This window comes from Ostrea edulis, chromosome 1 (genome assembly GCF_947568905.1).
Source record: "Ostrea edulis chromosome 1, xbOstEdul1.1, whole genome shotgun sequence".
Taxonomy (NCBI): Eukaryota; Metazoa; Mollusca; class Bivalvia; order Ostreida; family Ostreidae; genus Ostrea; species Ostrea edulis.
In genome coordinates, this window is record NC_079164.1 from 11315073 (window position 1) to 11341489 (window position 26417).

The following is a 26417-nucleotide window of genomic DNA, read 5'->3' on the forward strand; positions in this document are numbered from 1 at the left end:
AAAGCTCTGCTTTTCTGGAGAAGAAGATTTTAAAAAAAAAATTCCTACATATCCCTATCTAAAATTTTGATCCCACTATTTTAGTCTCACCCTACCCCTGGGAGGGTGGGGGATGGGCATGATTTGAACACTTTTGAATCTGCAATCTTTAATGAAGCTTTTGCATAAGTTTTGTAATTTTTGGCCAAATAGTTTTTGAAAATATTTTTTGATTCCATATCCTATTCTAACAATGCCTAATTATCTCCCCTTGCATGGAGGCATGATTCCTAAAATGGAAAAAAAGAATCTTGGAAGCCCTTTCACCCCAGGATGCTTTGTGCCAAGTTTGAATAAAATTGGTACAATGGTTCTGCAGGACAAGATGAAAATATGAAAAATTTAAAACACCAGTGACAGAATACAAACAAATTTTGATCAGAAAAACTCACTAGAATCTGAGCTTTTGCTCAAGGTGAGCTAAAACAAATGCAAAATAAATAACTAAATGTAAGATTGCACAACACAGAGTAAAACTAGAGACAAATATCTATAAAACTACGACAAATGGTTGATCTTCTAATTCTAAAATAAATTCCTACAAAATACAATGACAAATTGATATGTATCTATTAGCAGTGTAACCAATGTTAAAATACATCCAATACACCGGTATACATACATACATGAGATTTTTTCCTGATTTTGTGTTTTTCAACCTTAAAAATGGCTAATTATTCAGCCAAACATACACATGTAAATTAAATATTGGAGTCAAATTTGACAAATCAAGATGCATTGTGAGGAAAACACATACCGGCCTTCCTCTAATATCAACTATGAATATATAAATAGCAAAATTCACTTGCATGAGACATGGTAATCCAGGAATAAAAGTTGTCAGAAGACAACACAGCTCGCCGGGAAGCATGACGCTACTTAACCTATTGTTCAAAAGGTTAAAATTCTTGAAAAATAGGTCAAAGTCCAAGGTTACGAGGTCAAAAGTTTTGATACAATATCAAAGGCCTGGTCATGAGAAATCTAAATATGAAATATCAAATCCCTATCCCCTTGGTTCAAAAGATCTACTGTTTATTCAGAAATGAAAGTGTACATTAAAACTATTAAATGTTTATTAAAATGTAATATCATTATGTGGTTTATAATAGTAACTTTTTTTGTTTTTTGTTTGTTTGTTTTTTCCCCACTAAAGTGTAATCGACGTCAGATGACAAACTTAAAGGAGGTTTTATCCCCCTCCCCCTAACTATTTGAATTTAGATTTTTATTCGACATCAATCTTTTGATTTCACCCCTTACAAGGTCAAAAGTCTTACAAGGTCAAAAGTCTTGGTACCACAACAAAGTTCAAGGCAAAGGTCATTAGGTCAAATGTCTTCTACCAAAGCAAAGGTCTCTTCGTGGGGCATCTATATGTGAAATATCAAAACCCTATTCCCTAAACAAAGGTCTCTTTATGAGACATCTTTATGTAAAATATCAAAACCCTAACCCCCTTAATTCAAAAGCTATAGCCCGGGTTAAAGTTTTTAAAAAGTAGATCAAAGCCCACAGTAAAGATCACTAGGTCAAAAGTCTTGGTACCAAAAAAAAAGGTCTCTTCATGAGGCTTCTATATGTGATATATCGAAACCCTATTACCCTTGGTTCAAAAGATATAGCCCAGCTTAAAGTTTTTAAAAAGTAGTTCAAAAGTCCAAGGTCACTAGGTCAAAAGTTTTGGTACCATAACAAAGGTCTCTTCATGAGGCATATTAACGTGGAATATAAAAACCCTATCCCCCTTGGTTCAAAACATGTAGCCCAGGTTAAAGTTTTTTCCTTAAAGTGTGAAATGTCATCTCATTCTTCAAATATTTTTCTTTCATTTGTAGATACGAAGAGCTTTAATTACTTTTAGAACAAGGAAATGAAACCTGGTTTTTAAGATCAGGAAAAAAAACCCCCACTAATTTCAAATTGTAAGAGATACAGGCATCTCTTAGTTTGATTGACTGAGTTGTCACTAAAGAACACCAACAGACTGCTGTTCTTCAAATGACATTCTGTAATGTACGTGCAAATGTCCATAAGATGTTTGATTAAAAAACAATATTATGAAAAGCTTGGAAAGTCAGGAAAAATATTACTAAATGAAGCTATAGACCAAACTCTAGCACAATGTAATAAAAATCAGTCCTTGATGAAATATCTTCAATTGAGTTGAGACAAAAATGGATTTCTGATTAAACGAAGAAGACATCATTAGTACAGAGAGTGCACAATCACAGTCTTCCCAATCATGCTATTCATACTCTTTATCACACGAATGCTTTAAATCAGCAGCAAACTGTTCATTATATCCCACACACTGGTCACTTATTTCTTGCTGTCTGCCTCCTGCTGACCACAATGACAAAATGGCTGAGTATCGGGGTCTATCACTGACCAGTGGTCAACTGTTCTGGTCATCCTGTGTCACCTCAGTCACCGATTTCACTAACTCACTCAACTGGTGGGCCAACTTCATTTTCTCCACTTTTGTTTGAAATTTTTCACCTACAAACAAAAGGTACATAGAAGAATCTCTTATTAAAAGACGAATTCTATGTTACATTAAAGAAAATTTTTATCAACGACAGATGAAGTGATTATCAATGAAAATGTACTACCGTCCCACTGGAATTGTCGTAGTATTGCCAGGAGTTTGTTATGACACCACGAGCTGTTTACAGCATTCAGTATCAGGCTGATCAACATGCTCTCCTTCTCATCTGCAATACATATACACTGCAATCACACACTGCTATTTCAACTACACGTAATTCTATTGTATTTTGTCTGAACAAATCATTTGCATTCATCAGTTATACAGTAAAACATGGTTACAGCGAACACACTAATACAATGAATTCACGCTTACAGTGAAGTGATTTTCATTCCCTGTAGTTTTAAAATATATTATGAACTTAATAGATTGTTGTATCTTGTTTAACGTCCCTCTCTCGAGTTTTTCGCTGATATGGAGACGTCACCAATACCAGTAAATGACTTCAAATTTAGGCCTATACTTGGTGCTTACAGCCATTGAGCAGTGAGGGTTCTTTAGCGAGCCACACCTACTGTGACACAGGACATCCATTTTTAAGGTCATCTCTGAGGAAATTTAGACTTGAAGCCGGGCAATGGAACTGTCACTATCTGTTTTATTAACTTAGATCTGTCGCGGCCAGGATTCGAACCCCGACCTTCTGCATGTGGGGTGAACGCTCTACCTCAAGACCACCACAGTGGTAACTTATTGGATATAACGAATTACACTTATAGCGAATCAAAATTCTTTGTCCCCAATACTACGCTATAATCTTTACTAGGAAATATTCACGTGAGAATAATCTTTGTTAGTTTTGTCATATATAAATTGAAAAATTCAACCTGCAAAAATATTTATGTTTACAGTATTTATGAAATTTCAATTATTTTTTTACAAAATTACCCGTGTTCACATCATACCTTTGGGTGGCAACACACAGTAAGCTATGATGTCACGCAGTGGTTTTAGTCTGATGTCATTTTCTTTGATCTTTACTTTCGTTTCTGTGTCATTTTCTTCGTAGCTATTCTGCCTGTACACAATCACAGTTTGGTGAATAGATAGATAATTGTTGAGAATGTAAATTTAAAAATATTATTGGAAACAAGAGGCCCATGGGCCACATCGCTCACCTGAGTCACCTTGGTCCATGTCTGAAGACTTTCCATATATATTTGCATGTAAAACCGTAGTCCCTATTGTGGCCTCAACCTACCCCATGAGGCCATGATTTTTACAAAATTTACTTTGCACTAAGTCAGCAAGCTTTCATGTAAATATAAACTTTGTTGGCCTAATGGTTCTTGAGAAGAAGATTTTTTAAAAATTTTCCCTATATATTTCTATGTACAACTTTGATCCCCTATTGTGGCCCCAGCCTACCCCCGGGGCCCATGATTTGAACAAACTTGAATCTGCACTTTGTCAGGAAGCTTTCATGTAAATCTCAGCTCTTCTGGCTCAGTGGTTCTTGAGAAGAAGATTCTTTAAGATTTTCCCTATATATTTCTATGTAAAACTTTGATCCCCTATTGTGGCCCCAATCTAACCCCAGATCCCATGATTTGAACAAAATTGAATCTGCACTTTGTCAGAAAGCTTACATGTAAATATCAACTTCTTTGGCCCAATGGTTCTTGAGAAGAAGATTTTTAAATGACCTTGCCCTAATTTTGCATTTTTGTGATTATCTCCCCTTTGAAGGGGGCATGGCTCTTCATTTCAACAAACATGAAAGCCCTTCACCCAAGGATGCTTTGTGCCAAGTTTGGTTGAAATTGACCCAGTGGTTCTGGAGAAGAAGATGAAAATGTGAAAAGTTTACAACGCCGACGCCAACAGACAAATTTTGATCAGAAAAGCTCATTTGAGCCTTCGGCTCAGGTGAGCTAAAAAGAAAGTGCATACACTACTTCTGATAAAAATTCATTAAGTATAAATTAACACACATTTCTATTTCCCATTTGGACTTGCAATATTTATATTTGGACTTGCAATTTATAAAGTTCCGTGTTTGAAGAATACCAACACAGCCCCCCACCACAGTTGTATATAAATCTGCAGTACCAACCCCCTCCCCCCCCCCTACAGTTGTATATATAAATCTGTAGTACCAACACCCCCCCCCCCCCCCCCCCCCAACCACCACCACAGTTGCATATACCAGTAAATCTGAAGTACTTACTTAAGTTTGCGTTTTCTGATGATGGCACTCTGAGACTCGCTGATGGATTTAAGTTCGAGGGTCTTGTCAGGCAGTCTCATCTGAGTAAGTTTTTCAGCATGAGCTAGTTTGATATCCTCCAGGCCTTCCTGTTGACAGACCCCAGAAACAATAATTCAATTACACTGTTCTATAAATGAAAAAGTATTTTTGTAGCTAGTATGAGAATGAAAGGTCAACTAATAAATGTTTGTATTGAATTCACAACAATCTTGCTTTTTGCTAACTTTGATCTCGACCTTTCAACTCTGACACTAAGATCAAAAAGATTTTCTCTCTGGCTACCTTACATCTCTGTAGCAAGACCGGATGATGAAGATACCCTAATTGTGCTGTCCATAACATTGTCAAGACTGGAAGGTGAAGATACCCTAAATGTGCTGTCCATAACATTGTCAAGACTGGAAGGTGAAGATACCCTAAATGTGCTGTCCATAAAATTGTCAAGACTGGAAGGTGAAGATACCCTAAATGTGCTGTCCATAAAATTGTCAAGACTGGAAGGTGAAGATACCCTAAATGTGCTGTCCATAAAATTGTCAAGACTGGAAGGTGAAGATACCCTAAATGTGCTGTCCATAACATTGTCAAGACCGGAGGGTGAAGATACCCTGAATGTGCTGTCCATAACATTGTCAAGACTGGAAGGTGAAGATACCCTAATTGTGCTGTCCATAACATTGTCACAGATGGACAAGTTCATCCATAGACAAGTTCTTATCAAAAACATGTACATGTATATCTGTATTGTCAGAGATGAACAAGTTCACTAATAGGTAAGTTATTATCAAGAACAGTTACAGTTGAACAAGTTAAATGTATTATCAAGTTCACTCATTGGCAAGATATTATCAAGAACAGGTACATACATGTACATGCAAATTTGCTTTTGGTGAACAAATCTGACCTTATCAGAAATGACAGCTGGGGATTGTAGAACCGTGTCCGGAGCCTCAGTCATCCATGGATGTGACATCAGCTCATGAATATTCATTCTACAACTTGGATCCACATGTAAAAGTCTGCAAGAAATATCTCTTATTGTCATCAGGCATGGATAAATACAAAATAACTGCTTTCAGTTGGTTTTTCTTCTTTACATAACAGATATTCTCCACATTTCTCAATCACCCACACAATCAAGCTATATATGTATCAAGCTATCTAAAAACACACTTTTTTAAAGAAATGAAATTCCAGGACATATGCCAGTGTAGTATAGGAGAGGAGAAATTTGTGGCTGGACTGGGACCGAACCCAGGACCCCTGCATTACTAGTCAGGTGCTCTAACCACTGAGCTATCCAGGCCAATATCCACGGTCCGTTTAGCCCAAACTACTACACCAGTTTTGAGGGTCATACAATTTGTCCTTGACTCATTCTTTCTGGTATTAAGAAACAGCAAACTAATAAATAAATTTTACTATATCAAAGACTGGATATAATCTTAACTCTTTTTTTATTTTTGTTTTCACAAAATCAATAAATATTCCGAGTATATTTCACCTCCTCACTACATCCTTTGCAGCATCAGAAATAACCTTCCAATCTTCCTCCGGAAATTCGTACTTCCCAGACAGGATTTTTCTTTTCATTTCTGAGGTAATGTTTCTGGACGGAGTTTCTGAGTAGAAAGGGGGATAACCACATAGCATGATGTACAGAATAACTCCAACGCTCCACATATCACAGCTCTGTCAAATAAAGTCACTTCAGAAACTTATTTTTGATATTTACATTCTACTTTCTGTCAGAATTCACAGCCATTAAAATAGACATAGTATATCTATCAAGACTCATTGTTCACAATGGTGACAAATTCATGAAGAAAAGGCTATCATTACAAATTGCAAAGGTATCAAAAGACAAAAACCACCTTGATCTGATACACAGGTAAAAATCACCTTGATCTAATACACAGGTAAAAATCACCTTGATCTAATACACAGGTAAAAATCACCGTGATCTAATACACAGGTAAAAATCACCTTGTCGTAAGTATAAGGTCTGGAGGTCTGTATCACTCCTCTTCGTTGTCGGGATTTATATTTCTGAGCCTCTAACACCTGCCAGCACATTGAAATTAAAAAAGAAATGTTAAAATTCTACATAGGATACAATACAGAATGAATGGACAAAGGCACAGATTGTCATCATTTTCAGTATCAACATACGGACAACTGACCTGAGAGGTAAAACAGCTGGGTTTTTTTTTTATTTGAATGGAGATGTAATGTATAGTTTTTTCATACACTTGGTAATGCTTATGCTGATTCTGTGTGATACGAATGATGTCATACATGTAATATTCTATATCAAAGACTGGTACAAAATCCCATATCAGACTGGTGTATGATTAAAATATATGTATATAAATCTGGAAATTACGTAATCGCTGGTAACAATCAATGTATCAAAGTTTTCACAATGGTCATGATGGTAAATCAATGCATAAGGGTTTCTACTGTAGTGCATCAATGAATCAAAGTTTTTACCCATCTTCGCTAGCCTAGGGTTTTCGGTCCACTCCACTCCTTGGCTAGCAAAGATGCGAGTTTTTACCCATAAATAATCAATGTATCAAATTAAGTTTTTACCGTTGTTAATCAAGTTTTTACCATTATAGAAAATCAATGTATCGAAGTTTTACCATTATAGTAAATCAATGTATCGAAGTTTTACCATTACAGAAAATCAGTGTATCAAAGTTTATACCATAATTAAGCGATGTATCAAATATTTCTTGATGCAATAAATCAACCTGCATGTGATAAAAAGAACAACATTTAAACTCACCCCATATCAGATTAAAGAATTCCCCCTCAAAAAACACTATACAGTATGTATACAACATCTATCAATAAGTGTGAAAAAGTGCATTACATGCTAAAATTCATACCATACGTTATAACAGCCCTAAGGCCCCTTATCAAACCCCGGGTTGATATGGCGCCACATGGGTTGATGTGACATATGATATGGATTTTAGCAGGTAATATTCTCTCCATGTACTTCTTCATGTTCTTATGAATTGTAATTTAATCCAAAATAATATATAGGTATGTCTACATGCAACACAAATGGAGAACAAGTGGAATTGTGGGATACCTGAGGAGCTACATAATAAGGTGTGAAGTGCGGAGTCTGAAGATTTCCGTCGTCCACTTTAGCAAAACCAAAGTCAGTCAGCTTAATCTCAGCATTCTGAAAAGAAACACATCCTAGAGGTGCCAAACATTTTTTTTCTAGTTTTCATTTTTTAGAAAGTATTCTATTACAAAATTTCTTAGTTGCTAACAAAGGAAGTAAATTTAGAACGAAGGGTGGTCTTTATAAATACATGTACATACAGATATTTTGCTACAGGTATTTATTGGACAAAAGTTCTTTACCTGATTTATCTGTGCTGTAGATTCATTAGTTTTCATTAAGTACTAACGTTCACAGTGTTCATGGTTCTGCCAGACCATGAAATTGGGCAGTGATTATCAAAGTACAATATTTGTTCTAAAAGGAAGAACAATGAGCAGTTCTTCACCAAAAATCCACAAAATCTGATTCCCGAGAAAATTAATGAAACTTCATTATACTAGCTATTTTCCACTTTGTTCTTTATCTAAACACAGCTATGTAAAATATTACGTATGCTAGACTCCAAAGTGCGATGGTCTGCGCCAAACCCCGATGGTGTGGCACGCCAAAGTACGATGGTCCTCACTCATGCGCCAAAGTGCAATGGTGTGACATGCCGAAATCCGTTGCTTTGTAAACGACAGTGTTTTGATACAGACTGAACCAACCGTGTGTTGTTCCACCAAAATATCAGTGCAAAATCCATGCACAAAAAATAAGAGTAAGAACTTATTTCATTACCATCTAGTTGTTGTATTATTAAACACAAAATTTTCCGAAGCGAAATCATATATAATGATTTGTACTATAGCATATCCCCAGGAATTTAATACGTGTACGTCAAAGTAATAAATGATCATAAATTAAAGAATGTTTGGGCAAAGAAGATAGTTCGACAACAAATGTACTTTGCCGTTCTCACTATCCTCAACAGTGTAAATCTTGCCGTTGCTGTCGTCCGTGTAACACTTCTTCGGTTTTATTTTGAAAGACGTTATGAATGACGTCACAATGACGTGACGTCACAAACGTTACTGAATTCCGCACCATTGGACTTTGGCGTGACCATCGCACTTTAGAGTCTTACATGTAAAAAGTACCCATCTCTGAGTTGTCTTTCAGCAGTAGGCTCTCAGGTTTGAGGTCCCTCTGTATTACGTATAAATTACCCATCTCTGAGTTGTCTTTCAGCAGTAGGTTCTCTGGTTTGAGGTCCCTATGTATTATGTATAAATTACCCACCTCTGAGTTGTCTTTCAGCAGTAGGATCTCTGGTTTGAGGTCCATGTGTTTTATGTATAAAGTACTCACCTCTGAGTTGTCTTTCAGCAGAAGGTTCTCTGGTTTGAGGTCCCTGTGAGCCACATTCAGTCTATGACACTGGTTCACCGCCTCTGCGATATAACGGAGGTACTTGGCTGCTTTCTTCTCCGTGAATCCACTCTCCTTACTGATCCTGTCAAAAAGCTCCCCTCCCTCCATAAACTCCATCACCATCAGCAACCGCGCTCTGAAAAGATGATAAAACTAGTAAATCATCGTGATACTACAACCTGAGCGTTACTGACAGGGTAACACAAAGAGAAAAACTCAGCTTCCAAAAAATACATGCAATTTCTAAAGCAAACTGGGAATGGAATAGTCGCCATTAGGAATTGTAGTCCATTTAAAATGTGTAAATTATAAAATTCATGTATGACTTAAGGTGTACATTTTGCTCTGGTACGTGTTTGGTATGATTTCACAGCTAGTGATTGATTGATTGAATATTGTTTTACGTCCCTCTCGAGAATATTTCACTCATATGGAGACGTCACCACTGCCGGTGAAGGGCTGCAAAATTTCAGCCTATGCTCGGCGTTTATGGCCTTTGAGTAGGGAGGGGTCTTTATCGTGCCACATCTGCTGTGACACGGGACCTCGTTTTTTTGGGGTCTCATCTGAGAGACTGCCCCATTTAGTCGCCTTCTACGACGAGCAAGGGGTACTGAGGACCTTTTCTAACCTGGATCCTCACGGGACCAGCTAGTGATTAATTTGAAAAAAGGAGATAATGTCTGACTTAGGATGGGGGTCTCCTGGAAAGATGACATCATTGGCATAAACATCCAGGACTCGGACAATGTTAGGATGGTCATTACACAGTCTGTGAAGCGTGACCTCAGTGTGGGCCTTCGGTCCATCCATTAAACATTTCAAGGCGAACCTCTCTCTTGTGTCTTTTTTTATACATGGCCTGTAAAAAGAACATATACATACATCTTTGGAGAAAAGACTATCCAAAAATATGACCTCAATGAGGAGAGGTCAAATGAGCTTTGCCAGAATGAAAAAGTTGGTATATTGAATAATGGCGGATATCTCTTACAATTTATTTTGCATTTTTATTTGGTAAACATATAAACCATCTATTGACTAAGGACTATCAGATAAACCATCTCAGAAAATATTTACATTTCCAATGTTCATTAAAAATTATTGTAATGATAGCCATTTCCCAATGAATGTGATGCAGTTGTAAACAATGTCATCATCGGAAACCCAAGGTTGATTACGCTTCACTAGGACTCTCTCCATCACCCGTGGGTCCATTCATTCCTACTCACTAGTTCTCATGAATAAATATTCTAAAATATTGTCCAAACAAAGTAATCCTTATAGTAATGGAACTCTTCTGTATTTAAAGGTAGCATCAATTTAACTTTGATATCACAAGAATTGTACAGACATGGGGTCAATTACATTCAAAGTAATCGATTATAATTACAGATTACATTGAAATTTATGATTACAATTACATCTATTTTGAAATGTAATTGATTATAATTACAATTACTTTGAAAAGTAATCAATTACAATTACAGATTACTTTTAGATACTTTTGCTGAGCAAAGCTTTATCTTTACTACTGCAAGGGTCCTACAACTGAAAACATAACAACTGTAAACATTTTTTATCATAACTTTATCTTAAAGCACTAATCTACAATGCACTATGTATATATACTGATTGACAATTCTGAACATAAATGATAAAGAGTTCATTTTGTCATAATGTCTTACTGAGGAGAAACTTTCAAGTTGCACTTAATGTTCATAAGTCGTTCAAAAGTTTGATCAGCAAGGCAGCAATGCTCTGGTCTAAAGATCTTTCCACCAATGCTGAAGAGGCGTTCAACAGGCACAGAAGATGCCGGAATGGTAAGGAACTTGCAGGCCATAGCAGAAAGGATTGGGGAGTTTTGCTGTTGGCTCTTCCAAAATTGAAGTGGGTCGCTTTCCATGGCAAGACAGGGTTGGGATAGATATCTGTTGACCTCAGTGCTGCTGTCAGTTGATTTACCAGAGGAAGGCTCACCAGTTGTTGTCATGAAACCAAAGAAGTCCTCTGACTCGTCTGTCTTTGCTATCTTAGCTGGTGGTGGTGAAACTACTTGTACGGGAAACTACTTGTACAATCCATTTGGACTAATTTTTGCATCTTTTCAAAATTTTAACAAAGTGAGTGACAGTGTGCCTTTATTAGACATAGTTTTGGAAATTCATTAAATGAATATTTTTCCTACGTCAAATGAATAACCAAACAAAAATGATACAATATCTAATACAATATCTGAAACAACACGTTACATAGATGAGCTGGGGTCTTGTGGACTGACTCTGATTCAATTAAGAATTTTGAAAATCTAAACCAAGACCTAGCTGTTATTTGTCTCATAATTAAAACCCACATATTATAAATATTCCAGGTGACATGTCACACTCTAGGGAACTTAGATAATAGCACCCAGTTTTCAATGCACAAGTTGTTTGTTTAGTATCTGTCAATTAGTAGAAATTCACCTGTAGAGATCAAGACAACCATGAGGTTTCTATTTCTTTTTCATTAATGTAAATAAAAGGTGTATAAAACCTTCATCTTCGGATAGCCATTTTTGTTGTTGTTTTTGTTTTGTGGTTATGAAGGTTGGATTACCCCATCAGGAAATTTAATCAAACATTAAAACTTGATAAAACAACAGTGAAATCTATAGGCTGTTCCAAAAACAAATATGGGGGAGGGTTACATGGCCTGTTTAAAATTAATGAAAGTAATCAAAAAAGTAATCTAAAAATAATCATGATTACAGGGTAAAATTAATGTAATCGATTACAATTACAATTACATGTAATCTAAAAAGTACATGATTACAGATTACATTCGATTACATGAAAAACTGTAATCGATTACAGCAGATTACGATTACAGATTACGATTACCCCATCTCTGGAATTGTATACCAAAATTGGACTGAAAGTGTCTTGTTGATTGGACAAATTTGCTCAGGGTGTACAATGAGCGCCCAATCAAATTGCCTCATTAATTATTCATGAGAACGAGCGAGTAGGAATGAATGGACCCACGGGTGATGGAGAGAGGAGTGAAGCGTAATCAGCCGTGGAACACTGTATGTATGAATCTTAACAAATATAGTTCATATATTTTAACGACTAGGAATTCCGACAGAAATAAAAGTAGAATGTGAAGCGTGTTACTGGTGTTCAGGAAATGGTCGCCATAGTGAAGCATTGCAGTTCAAATCCTCAAGTCATTTCAAAACTGAAGTTTATTTGTTATATTACATTTTACATTCATTTCTGTCAAAATTTCCAGTCATTACAATAGACAATTCTATATTTCTCAAGATTCTTACAGGCTCTTTTCAATGCTCCAATGCATTCTTGAGGAAATGGTCAGCATTTTTATCAAAGCAAAGACATTGGAAATGTAGATATTTAATCATAAAAACCTGGTTAAATGTCCCTAGAGGTCCCGTTTTACGGTATACATGATCTAGAGTTCTCGTAATACGGTATACCTGAACAAGAGGTTTCGTATTACAATATACCTGATCTAGAGGCCCCGTATTACGGTATGCTTGACCTAGGGGTCCCGTATTACGGTATACCTGAACTAGAGGTCTCATATTACAGTATACTGATCAAGAGGTCCCGTATTACCATATGCCTGATCTAGAGTTCTCGTATTACAGTATACCTGATCTAGAGGTCCCGTATTACAGTATGCCTGAACTATGAGGTCTCGTATTATGGTATACCTGATCTAGAGGCCCCGTATTACAGTATGCCTGAACTATGAGGTCTCGTATTACGATATACCTGATCTAGAGGCCCCGTATTACCATATGCCTGATCTAGAGGCCCCGTATTACGATATGCCTGATCTAGAGGTCCCGTATTACAGTATGCCTGAACTATGAGGTCTCGTATTATGATATACCTGATCTAGAGGCCCCGTATTACGATATGCCTGATCTAGAGGCCCCGTATTACAGTATACCTGAACTAGGGGTCTCGTATTACTCCGGTATAACGGTATACCTGAACTAGGGGTCTCGTATTACCTGACAGGACCGGTAATCCCTGTCCCCAGCTTCTCCTTCCATAAAACAATGTAGTCATCTGTTATAGAGTAGGTCTGTAAATATCAAGATAATGTACAGAAATTTATACATATTCATAAAGGAATAAAACAGACTTAGGCTGACTGATACTGTGAATCAAATAGAGTAGGCTTGTTTATTAGATAGTGTCTTGCTTTTTGTAGTTTTATCTTTGTTTGTTTGAATGCTGCTGCTGCTTTTTATGTGACATCTATTTTGCCTACATTATGTCCCCCTCCCCCTGTCTTTCGTATTTGTATAACCACAGGGTAGTGACACAACCTGAGCAAACTTGTGTATAGCGTATAATTGGAGTACAGGGATCTAACAAGCTGCCCGTTAATTTCGCGGTTACTTGCTTCAAACTAACTTTGATATTAATCGTGATAATGCATTAAAAGTGTTCCCTGTCAAAAGCCAGAATATTGTTCTGATTTGCAATACATAATCGCTTGCCTGACTTCACAGAAACTTTGAAAAAATAAGTCCAACTTCCAAAAATTGGATCGCTGTCATTAACCCTACACCATTTTCTCCAAGCAATTTTCCTTCATTACATTGGATTTTATGCATCCCTCATCCGTTGCAGTCCATCTTAGGGTTACCTTTTAAAATATGGCTACTTGTGGTCACCCTCACAATATTACTAGAATGAATGTTGATCGTCTGTTTTGGCAAATTCATTTTCACCAGCTATAAGCCTCCAAGTTGAAACAGGCTTTTGACTGGGAAATTATTAATGCATTATCATAGTTAAAACCGAAGTTTTGAGAGTTTGAAGCGTGCAACTGAGAACGGCAGTTTGTTAGTCCCCTTTACTCCTATTATACTATATACACAAGTTTGCTCAGGTTGTGTGAAAACTAGTGATGAAACAATTGTCGCCGACAATCGATTGTCGATCGTTTTTGGCTCTTTGATTCCGATTATCGATTTTATTTTTCATAATCGATTGTCGCCCATTCACTAGTTGATAACTAATCAGAGATTTTTCTGACTGTTAACCACGCTTTTATATCCTAGCTGACATATGTGGGGGAGAGTCAGAGTGGACTCCATATTGAAAAGTGGGAATTCAGTGACACCAGCTATTCTCGCTGCTTTGCCTACATTTTACAGCTTTTTTTCCACGGGTTTAATTTCCAAGACACGAGGATTCAGTTATCGGAGGATTATTCTACAAATTAATCATGACTAATACGATGATATTGCCATGTAAAAAGCTCTAACACTGACAAATGAAGCATCACTTTGACTAATAACACCTCCTTGCCATTTGATTTCTTTGCCCATGGCGTGAACACACAGATACACAAAATTCCAATCGGTGTCAAAGTAGTCATGATTAACTTGAACAATACTCATCTTATAACTGAATCCTATCTAGATCCATGAAATAAAATTGTAAAAGGTAAGCAAAGCAGGGACATTAGCTGAATTCCCACTTACCATAAACATGATAAATATGGAGTCCACTCTGAATCTCCCATGCACAAGTCTCAATATAAAGACAGGGTTGACAGTCAAAGGAATCTCCGATTAGTTGATAACTTGATATATATTATATATATATAAACCTAAGTCAAACGCTTGGATTTTTTCCCCTTAAAAGTAAAGCCAATCTGGCTTTGTGGCTAGAGAAAACACATTTCATTCCTGGTTAGGCCTATAAATAGGCTAATATCTAGGTGTGTGTATGTTGCACATATCCGATTCTATCGATCATTGATCGATACAGTTCTTCCGATTATGTACACAGCTTTAATCTGCCCATCGATGTATACACACAAAGTGTGTGTATATAAATTATATATATAATATATATGAATATGTATACTCTAATACAGTAGATCTACCTACAGGTCTCTCTAAATGATATTTAGTGCCGACTTTACATAAACACTACTGAATAAAGATATTTTATAAATACTGAATCTTACCTTAATATTCGGTGAATTAATACAACTATCATTTGAATCAGACATGTTCATTTACATCTGTATTTCGGAATTTCCAAAAGTTTTGAAAATTTGACATTTTATACAGAAAACGGAAGTAGATTGGCTACTTTCACTTTTTGAAGGGGTACCAGGTTAAATTATAAATGAATTTGTGGTATGAAAGAAACTGTTTACCACTATAATGTATGTATTAAAACAACGAAGAAATATGAAAAATTACTTTGTCTAAAAAATCTTGTTTCATATGATCGTAAAAATAAATCACCACAGGAACCTGATACCCCTACATATATATTTAGAATATTCCGATTGCGGATGCTGTCGTTACCGTGGATGTGTCGTTGAATGTCACGTTGACAATGGACAGAAACTTTTGGTGGATCAGCGGTGTTACTGCTGCTGTCGTTACGGGGACGTATGTCCTCTGGACATCATCATTAGGCAAATCGAACAAGAAAAAGGGTGAGGAGAAACAATGGCGTGATTGTAATCGCGCCATGGCGACATTTATTGTCATCATTTGTTAGCATGAGGTCTAGTAGATTGTAATATCTGTGACAGAGTATTGTTACAGTGGGTAAATGTGTATTTTGAAGAAACGGTTTCTGACTTCCAGCTTCAATAAACCTTGGAAAGGGGGGGGGGGGGTAGGTATAGGCCTAGACCAATAACCACTTGCGACACTATTGCAAATCTTAAATTGTATTCGACAGTTATTAGTTTATAGGAAGTATTCTGAAACTTGGTTTTCAGCATTCTTTTTATATTATTTTGTATTGGAGTGAATGAACTCATCTTGGATTGGTCGAGGTTGGATATTTGGACTGATGTCCCTTCGGAATCTCGGGCCAGTGTCACATAAAGTGATTCGGGAAATCTTGCCTGAACTTCGGCCGCTTGTTGCGATTAAAATGGGTTAAATTGAATTTCTTTTCCGCTTCAACTTTTCACCATAGACATCCTATTTACTCCCTATCACAATGAAACATGCATTTCTTACCTTTACATGGTGTAAAGTAAATAAAGTTGCCTACTTTTGAAGCTGTTGCAAATGGTCACTATTTAATTTTATACCTTCTCAACACTGAAGAGACAACCATAGATTAGTAATATGATGGAAATTATTGATGATGGTATTTTATGCGTGTTTATTACCACATGATTACCGGGAAATGCATTCTCCTCTTTAGATTCATAAACTACAGTTACATTGTCATTATTTTCTTCATGTCCTCAAGGTTCTTCATGCAGCTGATGGAAATGTGAACTGTCTATGGATTTATGTGGATGTACTTGTAGATGAATATCTATAATGTTTATACATGCAACAAATTCAGGGGAAAATGTTACAAATTACATGTCTACTTAGTACTAACAACTACAATGTAAACACAGTGGCCAATTTACTGCATGGTTTAACATGATCCTCTGTTCAGAATTTCTGGCACTTACATTTACACCAGTGTCTTCTATATCAGTAACTTTTACTGATTTTATAAACATCTTGTGGATCAGACTGCTAGCCATTATCATGACAGAGACAGATAAATAACCTCAACAAATGCTGCTGATCTGCTTACGATTTGTTTTAAAAAAAAGAACCCCCTTTCTCTCTGGTTACTATTATTCTTGTAATCAATCATTTAATTGATCTTTTTTTCTTTAATTTTTCCACCATTCTTTTATTAAAGTGTTTTCCTTCTTTAGAGTTATCCTTTGCATAACTTTGATAATTACCATCTTTACTATTCTCAAGATTTCTCAGAACTTTAATAATTACCATCTTTACTATTCTCAAGACTTCTCATAACTTTAATAATTGTCATATTCACTATTCTCAAGACTTCTCATATCTTTCCTTCACTTCATTGACTCCAGAGCTGCCACCATTGCTTTCTATGAAATTGAGGTCATGGTCTTCATCAAATCCTATGAAATTGTCATCAAGTGATGCAGGAAGTCCTACATCAACTCCTATGAAATTGCTGCCACTTCCTTCTTCAACTCCTTTGAAATTGCCATCACTTCCTACATCAACTCCTATGAAATTGCGGTCACTCCCTTCATCAACTCCTATGAAATTGCTGCCACTTCCTTCATCAACTTCTTTGGAATTGCTATCACTTCCTTCATCAACTCCTTTGAAATTGCTGCCACAGTCTTCATTGACTCTTTTTGAAATGCTGTCACTGTCTTCACCAAATGATTCAGAATTGCCATCACAATCTTCATCAACTTCACTAGAGATACCTTCACAATCTTCATTGACTTCTTCCGAATTGCCTTCTTCATTGACTTCTTCCGAATTGCCTTCTTCATTGACTTCTTCCGAATTGCCTTCTTCATTGACTACTTTGAAATTGCCTTCAAGTCCTTCAACAACTTCTTCCAAATTGTCTTCAGAACCCTCTCTCTCACATAATCACACAAACATTTCTGTGCTTGGAATGTCAGAAGTCTCAAGCAATATACATGAGCAACAAAATGCAGGTGAAAGCATCTCTGTGTATGCTTTAATAACATGGAATGTTGATTTTAAAGTTATGATAAATATTGCTGTGCCAAATTGCCAATCCTTACTTTATATGTAAATCACTTGATACAACATATTTATAATTGTAAAACTTTGTTTTTTATTTTGCAGATAGATGTCCAGGACTGGTAAACCTAGGCAATACCTGCTTTCTAAATGCTGTCCTCCAAGCAATGTCTTCCTGTTCAAATGTAACAAATTGGCTTGCTGATTTTGTAAGCTCTGGGCATAAACAGAACACATCCCTAGCCAGGACATTGAATGACACAGTCAAAGGTGATCAAGAATGTTTAAATTTCCTCAAAAATAGTCTATGATGTACATAAATCATATTGTGTGAAATATCAGTCATATATTGTGGGTTCACCTGTGTTACAGTATTTACATTAAGGTTTTCCTATCTTAATGGTTCACCTGTGTTACGGTATTTACATTAAGGTTTTCCTATGTTAATGGTTCACCTGTGTTACAGTATTTAGATTAAGGTTTTCCTATGTTAATGGTTCACCTGTGTTACAGTATTTACATAAAGGTTTTCCTATGTTAATGGTTCACCTGTGTTACGGTATTTACATTAAGGTTTTCCTATGTTAATGGTTCACCTGTGTTACGGTATTTACATTAAGGTTTGTCTGTGTTAATGGTTCACCTGTGTTACGGTATTTAGATTAAGGTTTTCCTATGTTAATGGTTCACCTGTGTTACGGTATTTAGATTAAGGGTTTCCTATGTTAATGGTTCACCTGTGTTACAATATTTAGATTAAGGTTTTCCTATGTTAATGGTTCACCTGTGTTACAGTATTTAGATTAAGGTTTTCCTATGTTAATGGTTCACCTGTGTTATGGTATTTAGATTAAGGTTTTCCTATGTTAATGGTTCACCTGTGTTACAGTATTTACATTAAGGTTTGTCTGTGTTAATGGTTCACCTGTGTTACAGTATTTAGATTAAGGTTTTCCTATGTTAATGGTTCACCTGTGTTACAGTATTTAGATTAAGGTTTTCCTATGTTAATGGTTCACCTGTGTTACGGTATTTAGATTAAGGTTTGTCTGTGTTAATGGTTCACCTGTGTTACGGTATTTAGATTAAGGTTTTCCTATGTTAATGGTTCACCTGTGTTACAGTATTTAGATTAAGGTTTTCCTATGTTAATGGTTCACCTGTGTTACGGTATTTAGATTAAGGTTTGTCTGTGTTAATGGTTCACCTGTGTTACGGTATTTAGATTAAGGTTTGTCTGTGTTAATGGTTCACCTGTGTTACGGTATTTAGATTAAGGTTTTCCTATGTTAATGGTTCACCTGTGTTACAGTATTTACATTAAGGTTTGTCTGTGTTAATGGTTCACCTGTGTTACGGTATTTAGATTAAGGTTTTCCTATGTTAATGGTTCACCTGTGTTACAGTATTTACATTAAGGTTTTCCTATGTTAATGGTTCACCTGTGTTACGGTATTTACATTAAGGTTTGTCTATGTTAATGTAGTGATTGGGATATGCAAATTGCTAAATGTGACAATGCCGCGTTACCAGCTAGTGTCAATGTGACATTTCTAAAATGAATGCACCATATTGAAATTTTTATGCGACATTTTAAAATGCTGAATCTGAGAGATCAGTAAATTATAATCTACACTACTGACAGACTGTATTGCCATAGGTAACTTTAGTTTTATTATTTGTGTTAAATTTACGTTTTGCTAAATTTAAGATTCTCATCGTGATTGTCTGTTTTGATGTTTCCGCATCATCGTCTCCTTCTGCTCCTACAGTGTCTACTGCCAGTACTGGCTTATCATTCAGGCGAAAATTAAAGTCAGTTTACCCTTTGTCAGGCTTAAGAATATTTATTCTGTGGCATCTCCAGTCCATGCGCATTAAAATTGCAATTTAACGGTATTAACCAATCAGATAACTTTTTACTGTTTGATTAGACACTGAGGAAATCTAAGTCATACTTGCGCTTAAAAGAACGTAAAGTTGTACTATTACTAAAGCATTAACAGGGATTAAGATTTTTCAAGCACTTAATCGATATAGATTAAGTGGGGGATTAGCTCAAAAGTTGAAAAATTCGTATATTTACAAAGTCAGAGGGGAAAACCTCAAACTAGGTATATCGACGATATGTGCCACAACGGCGCAGTGTTTCAATATTCTGTGCGCCATTTTTTGATTTAATGTGACTATGGCGCAGGGCACGTGCTTATCCCAATCACTGTTAATGGTTCACCTGTATTACGGTATTTACTATGTTAATGGTTCCTCTCTGTTACAGTATTTACATTAAGGTTTGTCTGTGTTAACAGGTTTTGGTTCAGTCAGTAGTACAATTCTGTATGAACAGTGCAAAATTACAAATACAGTGCGCTATAGTTATACCCTCAACAAACAAAGCCTGGGGGATTTATTGGGTTCAATGTCCATCTGTCTGGCTGTCCATTTGTAGAAGCATTTTGTCTGGATATTTTTCTAAAGGCAGTTCGTTACTTTTTACCAAATTTTGTGGAAATGACGTTATACTATATGTAAACCTGTCCAACTGGTAATCTGAAAATGATTTGTTCAATTCTGAAAAATTTACAGTCATTTGTAGTATTTTTATTAAATCCATCTGTCTTTCTCATTAGTGAAGTTCATCTGTCTTTCTCATTAGTGAAGTTCATCTGTCTTTCTCATTAGTGAAGTTACAGAACTGAGCTTGTGCATGGTAGCAAAAATAGAATTGGGAACTTAATGAGATTTTTTTTTTTTTTTAAAAATGGGAACACCAAACACAAAATGTGCAATGTAGGTTTTGATAGAATACTTTGCTGTTGTAGTGTTGAACAATGAGAAGGAGATCTATGATGATGCATACTGCCCAGTGGAAGTCATTCATGCTCTGGCAGCCAAAAGATGGTACATCTCACCTGATGAACAGGTAAAGCATAAATAGACTTCTCAGAAAATTCTCACCTGAAGAACAGGTAAAGCATCCATAGACTACACAGAATTCTCACCTGATGAACAGGTAAAGCATCAGTAAACTCCCCAGAATTCTCACCTGATGAACAGGTAAAGCATCATAGACTCCCCAGAATTCTCACCTGATGAACAGGTAAAGCATCATAGACTCCCCAGAATTCTCACCTGATGAACAGGTAAAGCATCATAGACTCCCCAGAATTCTCACCTGATGAACAGGTAAAGCATCATAGACTCTCCAAAATTCTCACCTGATGAACAGGTAAAACATCAATAGATTCCACAGAATTCTCATCTCATGAACAGGTAAAGCATCAATAGACTCCGCAGAATTATCACCTCATGAACAGGTAAAGCATCAATAGACTCCACAGAATTCTCACCTCATGAACAGGTAAAACATCAATAGACTCGGAATGTTTGCCTACTTTGCATACTCGGAGTATTTATGAAATTGCAATACATGTACTTTATCAGCCTGTTTCAGCATTTAGCCAACATAAAGATGAGACTGGATTTTGTAATTTACAGGATGCACATGAAATGTTCCATGTATTGACACAGACAATTGATGAGGAGACAACAAAATATCCAGGAGTTATCTCCCTGTTTGAGGTATGTCTATACACTATTTATTTCTAAAGTTTAGGTTGTCACTAGTTTACAAGTACACGTTATGGTAAGGCCAAAAACATTAATTGTGTTATTCCTATTATGTGCTTTTCAGAAATTGGGTAGGTCGGTCGAATTTGTTTTATTTTATTTCATTTATTCATTTATTTATTTTTTTTTATGGATAAAAAAAGGTCTGTAACTCCAGTAAATATTTAATGATAAATGAAATACATGCATGATACTTGATTTATTGTGTAAATGTTACTCAAAATGCGATACCACTCATACTTTTTGACATCTTGATTAAATTTCCTGGCTTCATCAACATTTTGGGGTAATCAAGGGCCGATGATTTAATTACTATAATTTTATCCCAATCCAGAGCTTAAAAAAATAGGGTAGGTCGGGAAACTGGAACCTCACAAATATTTTTTTTTTTTTATGTCAATATATTCTTCCTGTTGAAGAACCCCGACACGGAATTCCAGAAGAATGACCGAGCGATGACCAGAACACACAGTCCTCTTCCTCTGTTGCCCCACCGTGAGATGGAGCATCCTTTCCGAGGGCTGCTGGCCAGTCAGCTGCAGTGTGTGGAGTGTGGGTACAGAAATCCAGTCAGATACGATCACTTCGACAGTCTCTCACTCTCCATCCCACAGAGTGTCTGGGTAAGTCCGGTGTCTTCATGTTGTCACAGTAATTGTTTATTTAGCATTCATTGGTTACTTTATTATGAAGCCACCAATGAATTTCATGGATTTTAAGTACACCGTAGCTGTTTATTTTCTTACAAGAATTTTTTTGCTTTGATTATTTGGATATGTATGCAGTTATTTAATGTATTAAAATGAAGTAAAAACAATGGTTTTTAATGACTAGATTCGTTGATCATTGTAGAGTGACCGCACTTTAGAATCGTTGTTGTACCATTACATCAGTGCTGACACCGTGAATAACGTGGAGTGTTTGGGGTGTAGCAAGCTGAAACACAAGCCTGCAGGCTGTAAAGCTCCGCTCAAACGCTCTACATTTAAAAAGAAACTTACTATTGGAAAGGTATGTGTGGTTTTATCTTGCTTGTAGATGTTACTCCACATTTTATATTCGGGGGAACTTTTAAGGATGCAGGCCTTTATAGCTCTAATGGGGATTAGATTTAAACAAAAAAGTTATCAAAGAGGAACTTTATGATGTTGAATATACATAAATCCAAGGATGGCCCACAACAAGCCACTAAACATACTTCCACAGGGACCCGTGTACAATTTTACAGCATCAATTTACCGCTGTTCTACATGTATATGGCATCACTTAGTAAAAAAAAAATTCAATACATTTTTTGTACTTCAGCATTGCTCTTGATTGAAAGGACTATGTTTTATTTCCCAGTTACCTCATTGTTTGTCGATACACATCCAGAGGTGCCAATGGACGGACAGTGGGGTCCCTCTGAAGAGACAGGAGTTTGTCTCTTACCCAGATATCCTGGACATGAGTGACTATGTCTACCACAAGTCGGCCGCCATCAAAGAATCCCGGGAAACGGGGGACCTGAGTGGTGGGCGAGAACTGTTTCACTTCGGGTAATGAACTGACTACAGCAATTATTTAGATTAATTGTGTGTTACTGTGTATCGGGTGATAAAGAAGTAGGGACAGTTTCTACAGTCATCTGGCCCAGAAAATGTAGACGATTTCAGTAAGAGTCCCAAAATCTGGCATTCAAATAAGGAATATATAAGCAAATCCAACCTAGGTTTATTTGATTCAAAATTGCTTTGTGTTGTATGACAGGAGCGTGAAGTTGGCATAAAATTGCCAAAAATGAAAAAATCAAAGAAAATTTTCATAAATTCAGGGGGTTTTCCTTTCAGAAAACATACAGCCCATGCGTCAAGCAAATTTATATTCAAACACATTTTTAGCTCACCTGAACCGAAGGTGAGCTATTCTGATCACATTTTGTCCGGCGTCCGTCTGTCTATCTGTCCGTCTGTCTGTCTGTCTGTAAACTTTTCACATTTTCGACTTCTTCTCCAGAACCACTGGGCCAATTTCAACCTAGCTTGGCCAAAAGCATCCTTGGGTGAAGGGCTTTCAAGTTTGTTCAAATGAAGGGCCATGTCCCTTTCAAAGGGGAGATAATCACAAAAATGCAAAAATAGGGTGGGGTCATTTAAAAGAGCTGAAATTTACCTGAAAGCTTCCTGACATATTGCAGATTCAAGTTTGTTCAAATCATGGCCCCCGGTGGTAGGATGGGACCACAAGGGGGGATCAAAGTTTTACATACAAATATATAGGGAAAAACTTTAAAAATCTTCTTCTCAAGAACCACTAAGCCAGAAAAGCTGAGATTTACATGAAAGCTTCCTGACATAATGCAGATTCAAGTTTGTTCAAATCATGGGCCCCTGGGGTTGGATGGGGCCACAATAGGGGATCAAAGTTTTACATACAGATATATAGGGAAAAACTTTAAAAATCTTCTTCTCAAGAACCACTAAGCCAGAAAAGCTGAGATTTACATGAAAGCTTCCTGACATAATGCAGATTCAAGTTTGTTCAAATCATGGGCCCCTGGGGTTGGATGGGGCCACAATAGGGGATCAAAGTTTTACATACAGATATATAGGGAAAAACTTTAAAAATCTTCTTCTCAAGAACCACTGAGCCAGAAAAGCTGATTTTTACATGAAAGCTTCCTGACATAATGCGGATTCAAGTTTGTTCAAATCATGGGCTCCGGGGGTTGGATGGGGCCACAATAGGGGATCAAAGTTTTACATACAAATATATAGGAAAAATCTTCTTCTCAAGAACCACTGAGCCAGAAAAGCTGATTTTTACATGAAAACTTTCTGACATAGTGCAGATTCAAGTTTCTTCAAATCATGGGCTGTGGGGGTGGGATGGGGCCACAAGGGGGATCAAAGTTTTACATACAAATATATAGTTAAAATCTTTTTCTCAATAACCACTGAGTCAGAAAAGCTGATATTTACAAGAAAACTTTCTGACATAGTGCAGATTCAAGTTTGTTCAAATCATGGTCCCCGGAGGGTAGGATGGGGCCACAAGTGGGGGGGGGGTCAAAGTTTTACATACAAATATAGAAAAAAGCTTTAAAAGAACCATTGGGCCAAAGAAGTTGACATTTACATGAAAGCTTTCTGACATAGTGTAGATTCAAGTTTGCAAAGGGTAGTTTGGGCCATAATAGGGACCAAGGTTTTACATGCAAATATATATGGAAAGTCTTCAGATATGGGCCAAGGTGACTCAGGTGAGCGATGTGGCCCATGGGCCTCTTGTTGATCTTGTCTTAATATACAATATAAATTTCATTTTGCTCGACGGATGGGCACACCTTTTCGTAAGCAATAATCTTGATGAAATTTAACAGTTACCAAGCTCTGTTTTAAAAAAGGCGGGGGAAAACTCTTAGACTAATTCATATGTATTTAACTTATTCAAAACACAGATCAAGCTTGATTCAAGACACATTTAAATCAGAGAATTTTTTGGGGCCCTTTTTATATACACAATCGTACTTTGTTCTTTGGCTTAGTTTAGCAGTTAGATAGCTTTCCACTAAGTCTTCACTTGCTAAATATGCACCAATTGTGACTTCAGTACTTGCAAGAGAGATAACTCATTTTTGTCGCCAAAATTTATTCCGCTAAAATTATCAACATACCTTTGAGCCAGCAAATTGCCAAATTTTAGACTGGTGGAAAAAACCCGCTGTTTGGTAGTATTAGTTTTAGAAGTATTTTATCACACATCCTTGCCCATTTATCTATCGAAATACAGTACATGTTTAACATAAATAAATTGTAATGATTTAATTCAGGATGGGTAATGAACATAAAGCTTTAAGCCTGGGAACCGCCCCTTCTGTGAACCTCCTAAGGACCCTGAACTATGACAACCGTACAACACAGAATGGATTGTTTATCAGGCCACAGGACCACACGGACATGGAGAACCATCTCTCTGATGTCAACCACAATGGTCCCACGGATACTGGAAAATCTACAAAAACATCACTGACTTATCGGTTGAGTGCGGTGGTGGTCCACCTAGGTGGTGTTACCTCTGGACATTTTGTGACCTATCGTCGCAGCCCCAACACAGTGAAGGGTAAATGTAGGAAAGAGAAGTGGTTGTGTTGTTCTGATGGGAGTGTCACGCCCGTCAGTTTGGTAGACGTGTTCTCAGCGGAGGCTTACATGTTGATGTACGAGAGGTTATAAGGTCATCTTGTAGAGACTCGTCGATATCCTTGCCTGATGTTTCCATTGTATTTATTATTTGTATGCTGCACACTGCCTGCCCAGGAAGAGCTTTTTTTTTTATTTCGTGATTGTAATTTTTCATGTTTATATCAGGTTAATTATGTGCAGTTTATAGACTGATTGTAATGAGTGGAGAGTCTTCAAAAAGGCAAAGTTGAATGTGGAAGTGTGTGTTTGAATTGGCAATATTCACTGTGTGAATTCCTAATTGTTTAAAACAATTGTGTGGTGCTTTCTTAAGGAGGTGTACTACATGGCTATTGGTACTTCCTTTCAAAACAAAAATGAAAATATAAATATCAGCAATATTTGTGTATTCCTTTCAGATTTAATTACCTTGCTGAGTAGCTCAGTAAGTTGACTGCTGAACTGTAGATCACGGGTTCGAGTCCAACAGGGGTTTTAAATTTTTTTTTACTAAGCTCTCCCCCATATCAAATTTCGCTGATGTAGTATTCCTCCTTATCTAATATTTGATAGATCATTTGTGTGTGTCCTACATGTATGATGAGTCATGTGTTGTGTACTGAATGCAAATGGTATCACAGTATTATGGTGCGAGAATATTGGTCCGTTTGCATTGTTCAATCTACTTTCAGTTTTGAAGATTGAGAACTGCAATATCATTGTGATATAATATCTGCTTTTTAATTTGT

The 26417-nt window shown here is 36.6% G+C and overlaps 2 protein-coding genes across 2 annotated transcripts; one reads left to right on the forward strand and one right to left on the reverse strand.

Annotated features, from left to right (window-relative positions):
- Positions 1-10: 10 nt before the first annotated feature.
- Positions 11-15443, reverse strand: LOC125664104 (MAP kinase-activated protein kinase 5-like). The gene is made up of 12 exons (XM_048896650.2): positions 15316-15443; positions 13337-13410; positions 9995-10168; positions 9244-9442; positions 7909-8004; positions 6789-6866; positions 6307-6494; positions 5707-5821; positions 4761-4888; positions 3496-3608; positions 2655-2756; positions 11-2541 (listed from the first exon to the last, which is right to left on the reverse strand). Exons 1-12 carry the CDS (start codon positions 15364-15366, stop codon positions 2438-2440), a joined length of 1422 nt encoding a protein of 473 aa, XP_048752607.1. The 5' UTR covers positions 15367-15443; the 3' UTR covers positions 11-2437.
- Positions 15444-15457: 14 nt separating this feature from the next.
- On the forward strand, positions 15458-26361 carry LOC125664105 (ubiquitin carboxyl-terminal hydrolase 30-like). The gene is made up of 8 exons (XM_048896651.2): positions 15458-15798; positions 17981-18145; positions 20698-20798; positions 21374-21457; positions 21925-22128; positions 22358-22516; positions 22850-23043; positions 25317-26361. Exons 1-8 carry the CDS (start codon positions 15696-15698, stop codon positions 25717-25719), a joined length of 1413 nt encoding a protein of 470 aa, XP_048752608.2. The 5' UTR covers positions 15458-15695; the 3' UTR covers positions 25720-26361.
- Positions 26362-26417: the final 56 nt, after the last annotated feature.

Excerpts from the sequence above, each read along its gene's own strand:
- LOC125664104 (XM_048896650.2), bottom strand. The coding sequence starts at position 15,366 with ATGAACATGTCTGATTCAAATGATAGTTGTATTAATTCACCGAATATT. Across the intron at positions 4,889-5,706 it reads CAGCTGTCATTTCTGATAAG|GAAGGCCTGGAGGATATCAA; the intron begins GTCAGATTTGTT and ends GTCTGTCAACAG. Across the intron at positions 2,757-3,495 it reads CTGTGTGTTGCCACCCAAAG|ATGAGAAGGAGAGCATGTTG; the intron begins GTATGATGTGAA and ends TATGTATTGCAG.
- LOC125664105 (XM_048896651.2), top strand. The coding sequence starts at position 15,696 with ATGGACAGAAACTTTTGGTGGATCAGCGGTGTTACTGCTGCTGTCGTT. Across the intron at positions 18,146-20,697 it reads ATTGAATGACACAGTCAAAG|TGTTGAACAATGAGAAGGAG; the intron begins GTGATCAAGAAT and ends TTGCTGTTGTAG. Across the intron at positions 22,517-22,849 it reads AGAAACTTACTATTGGAAAG|TTACCTCATTGTTTGTCGAT; the intron begins GTATGTGTGGTT and ends TTTATTTCCCAG.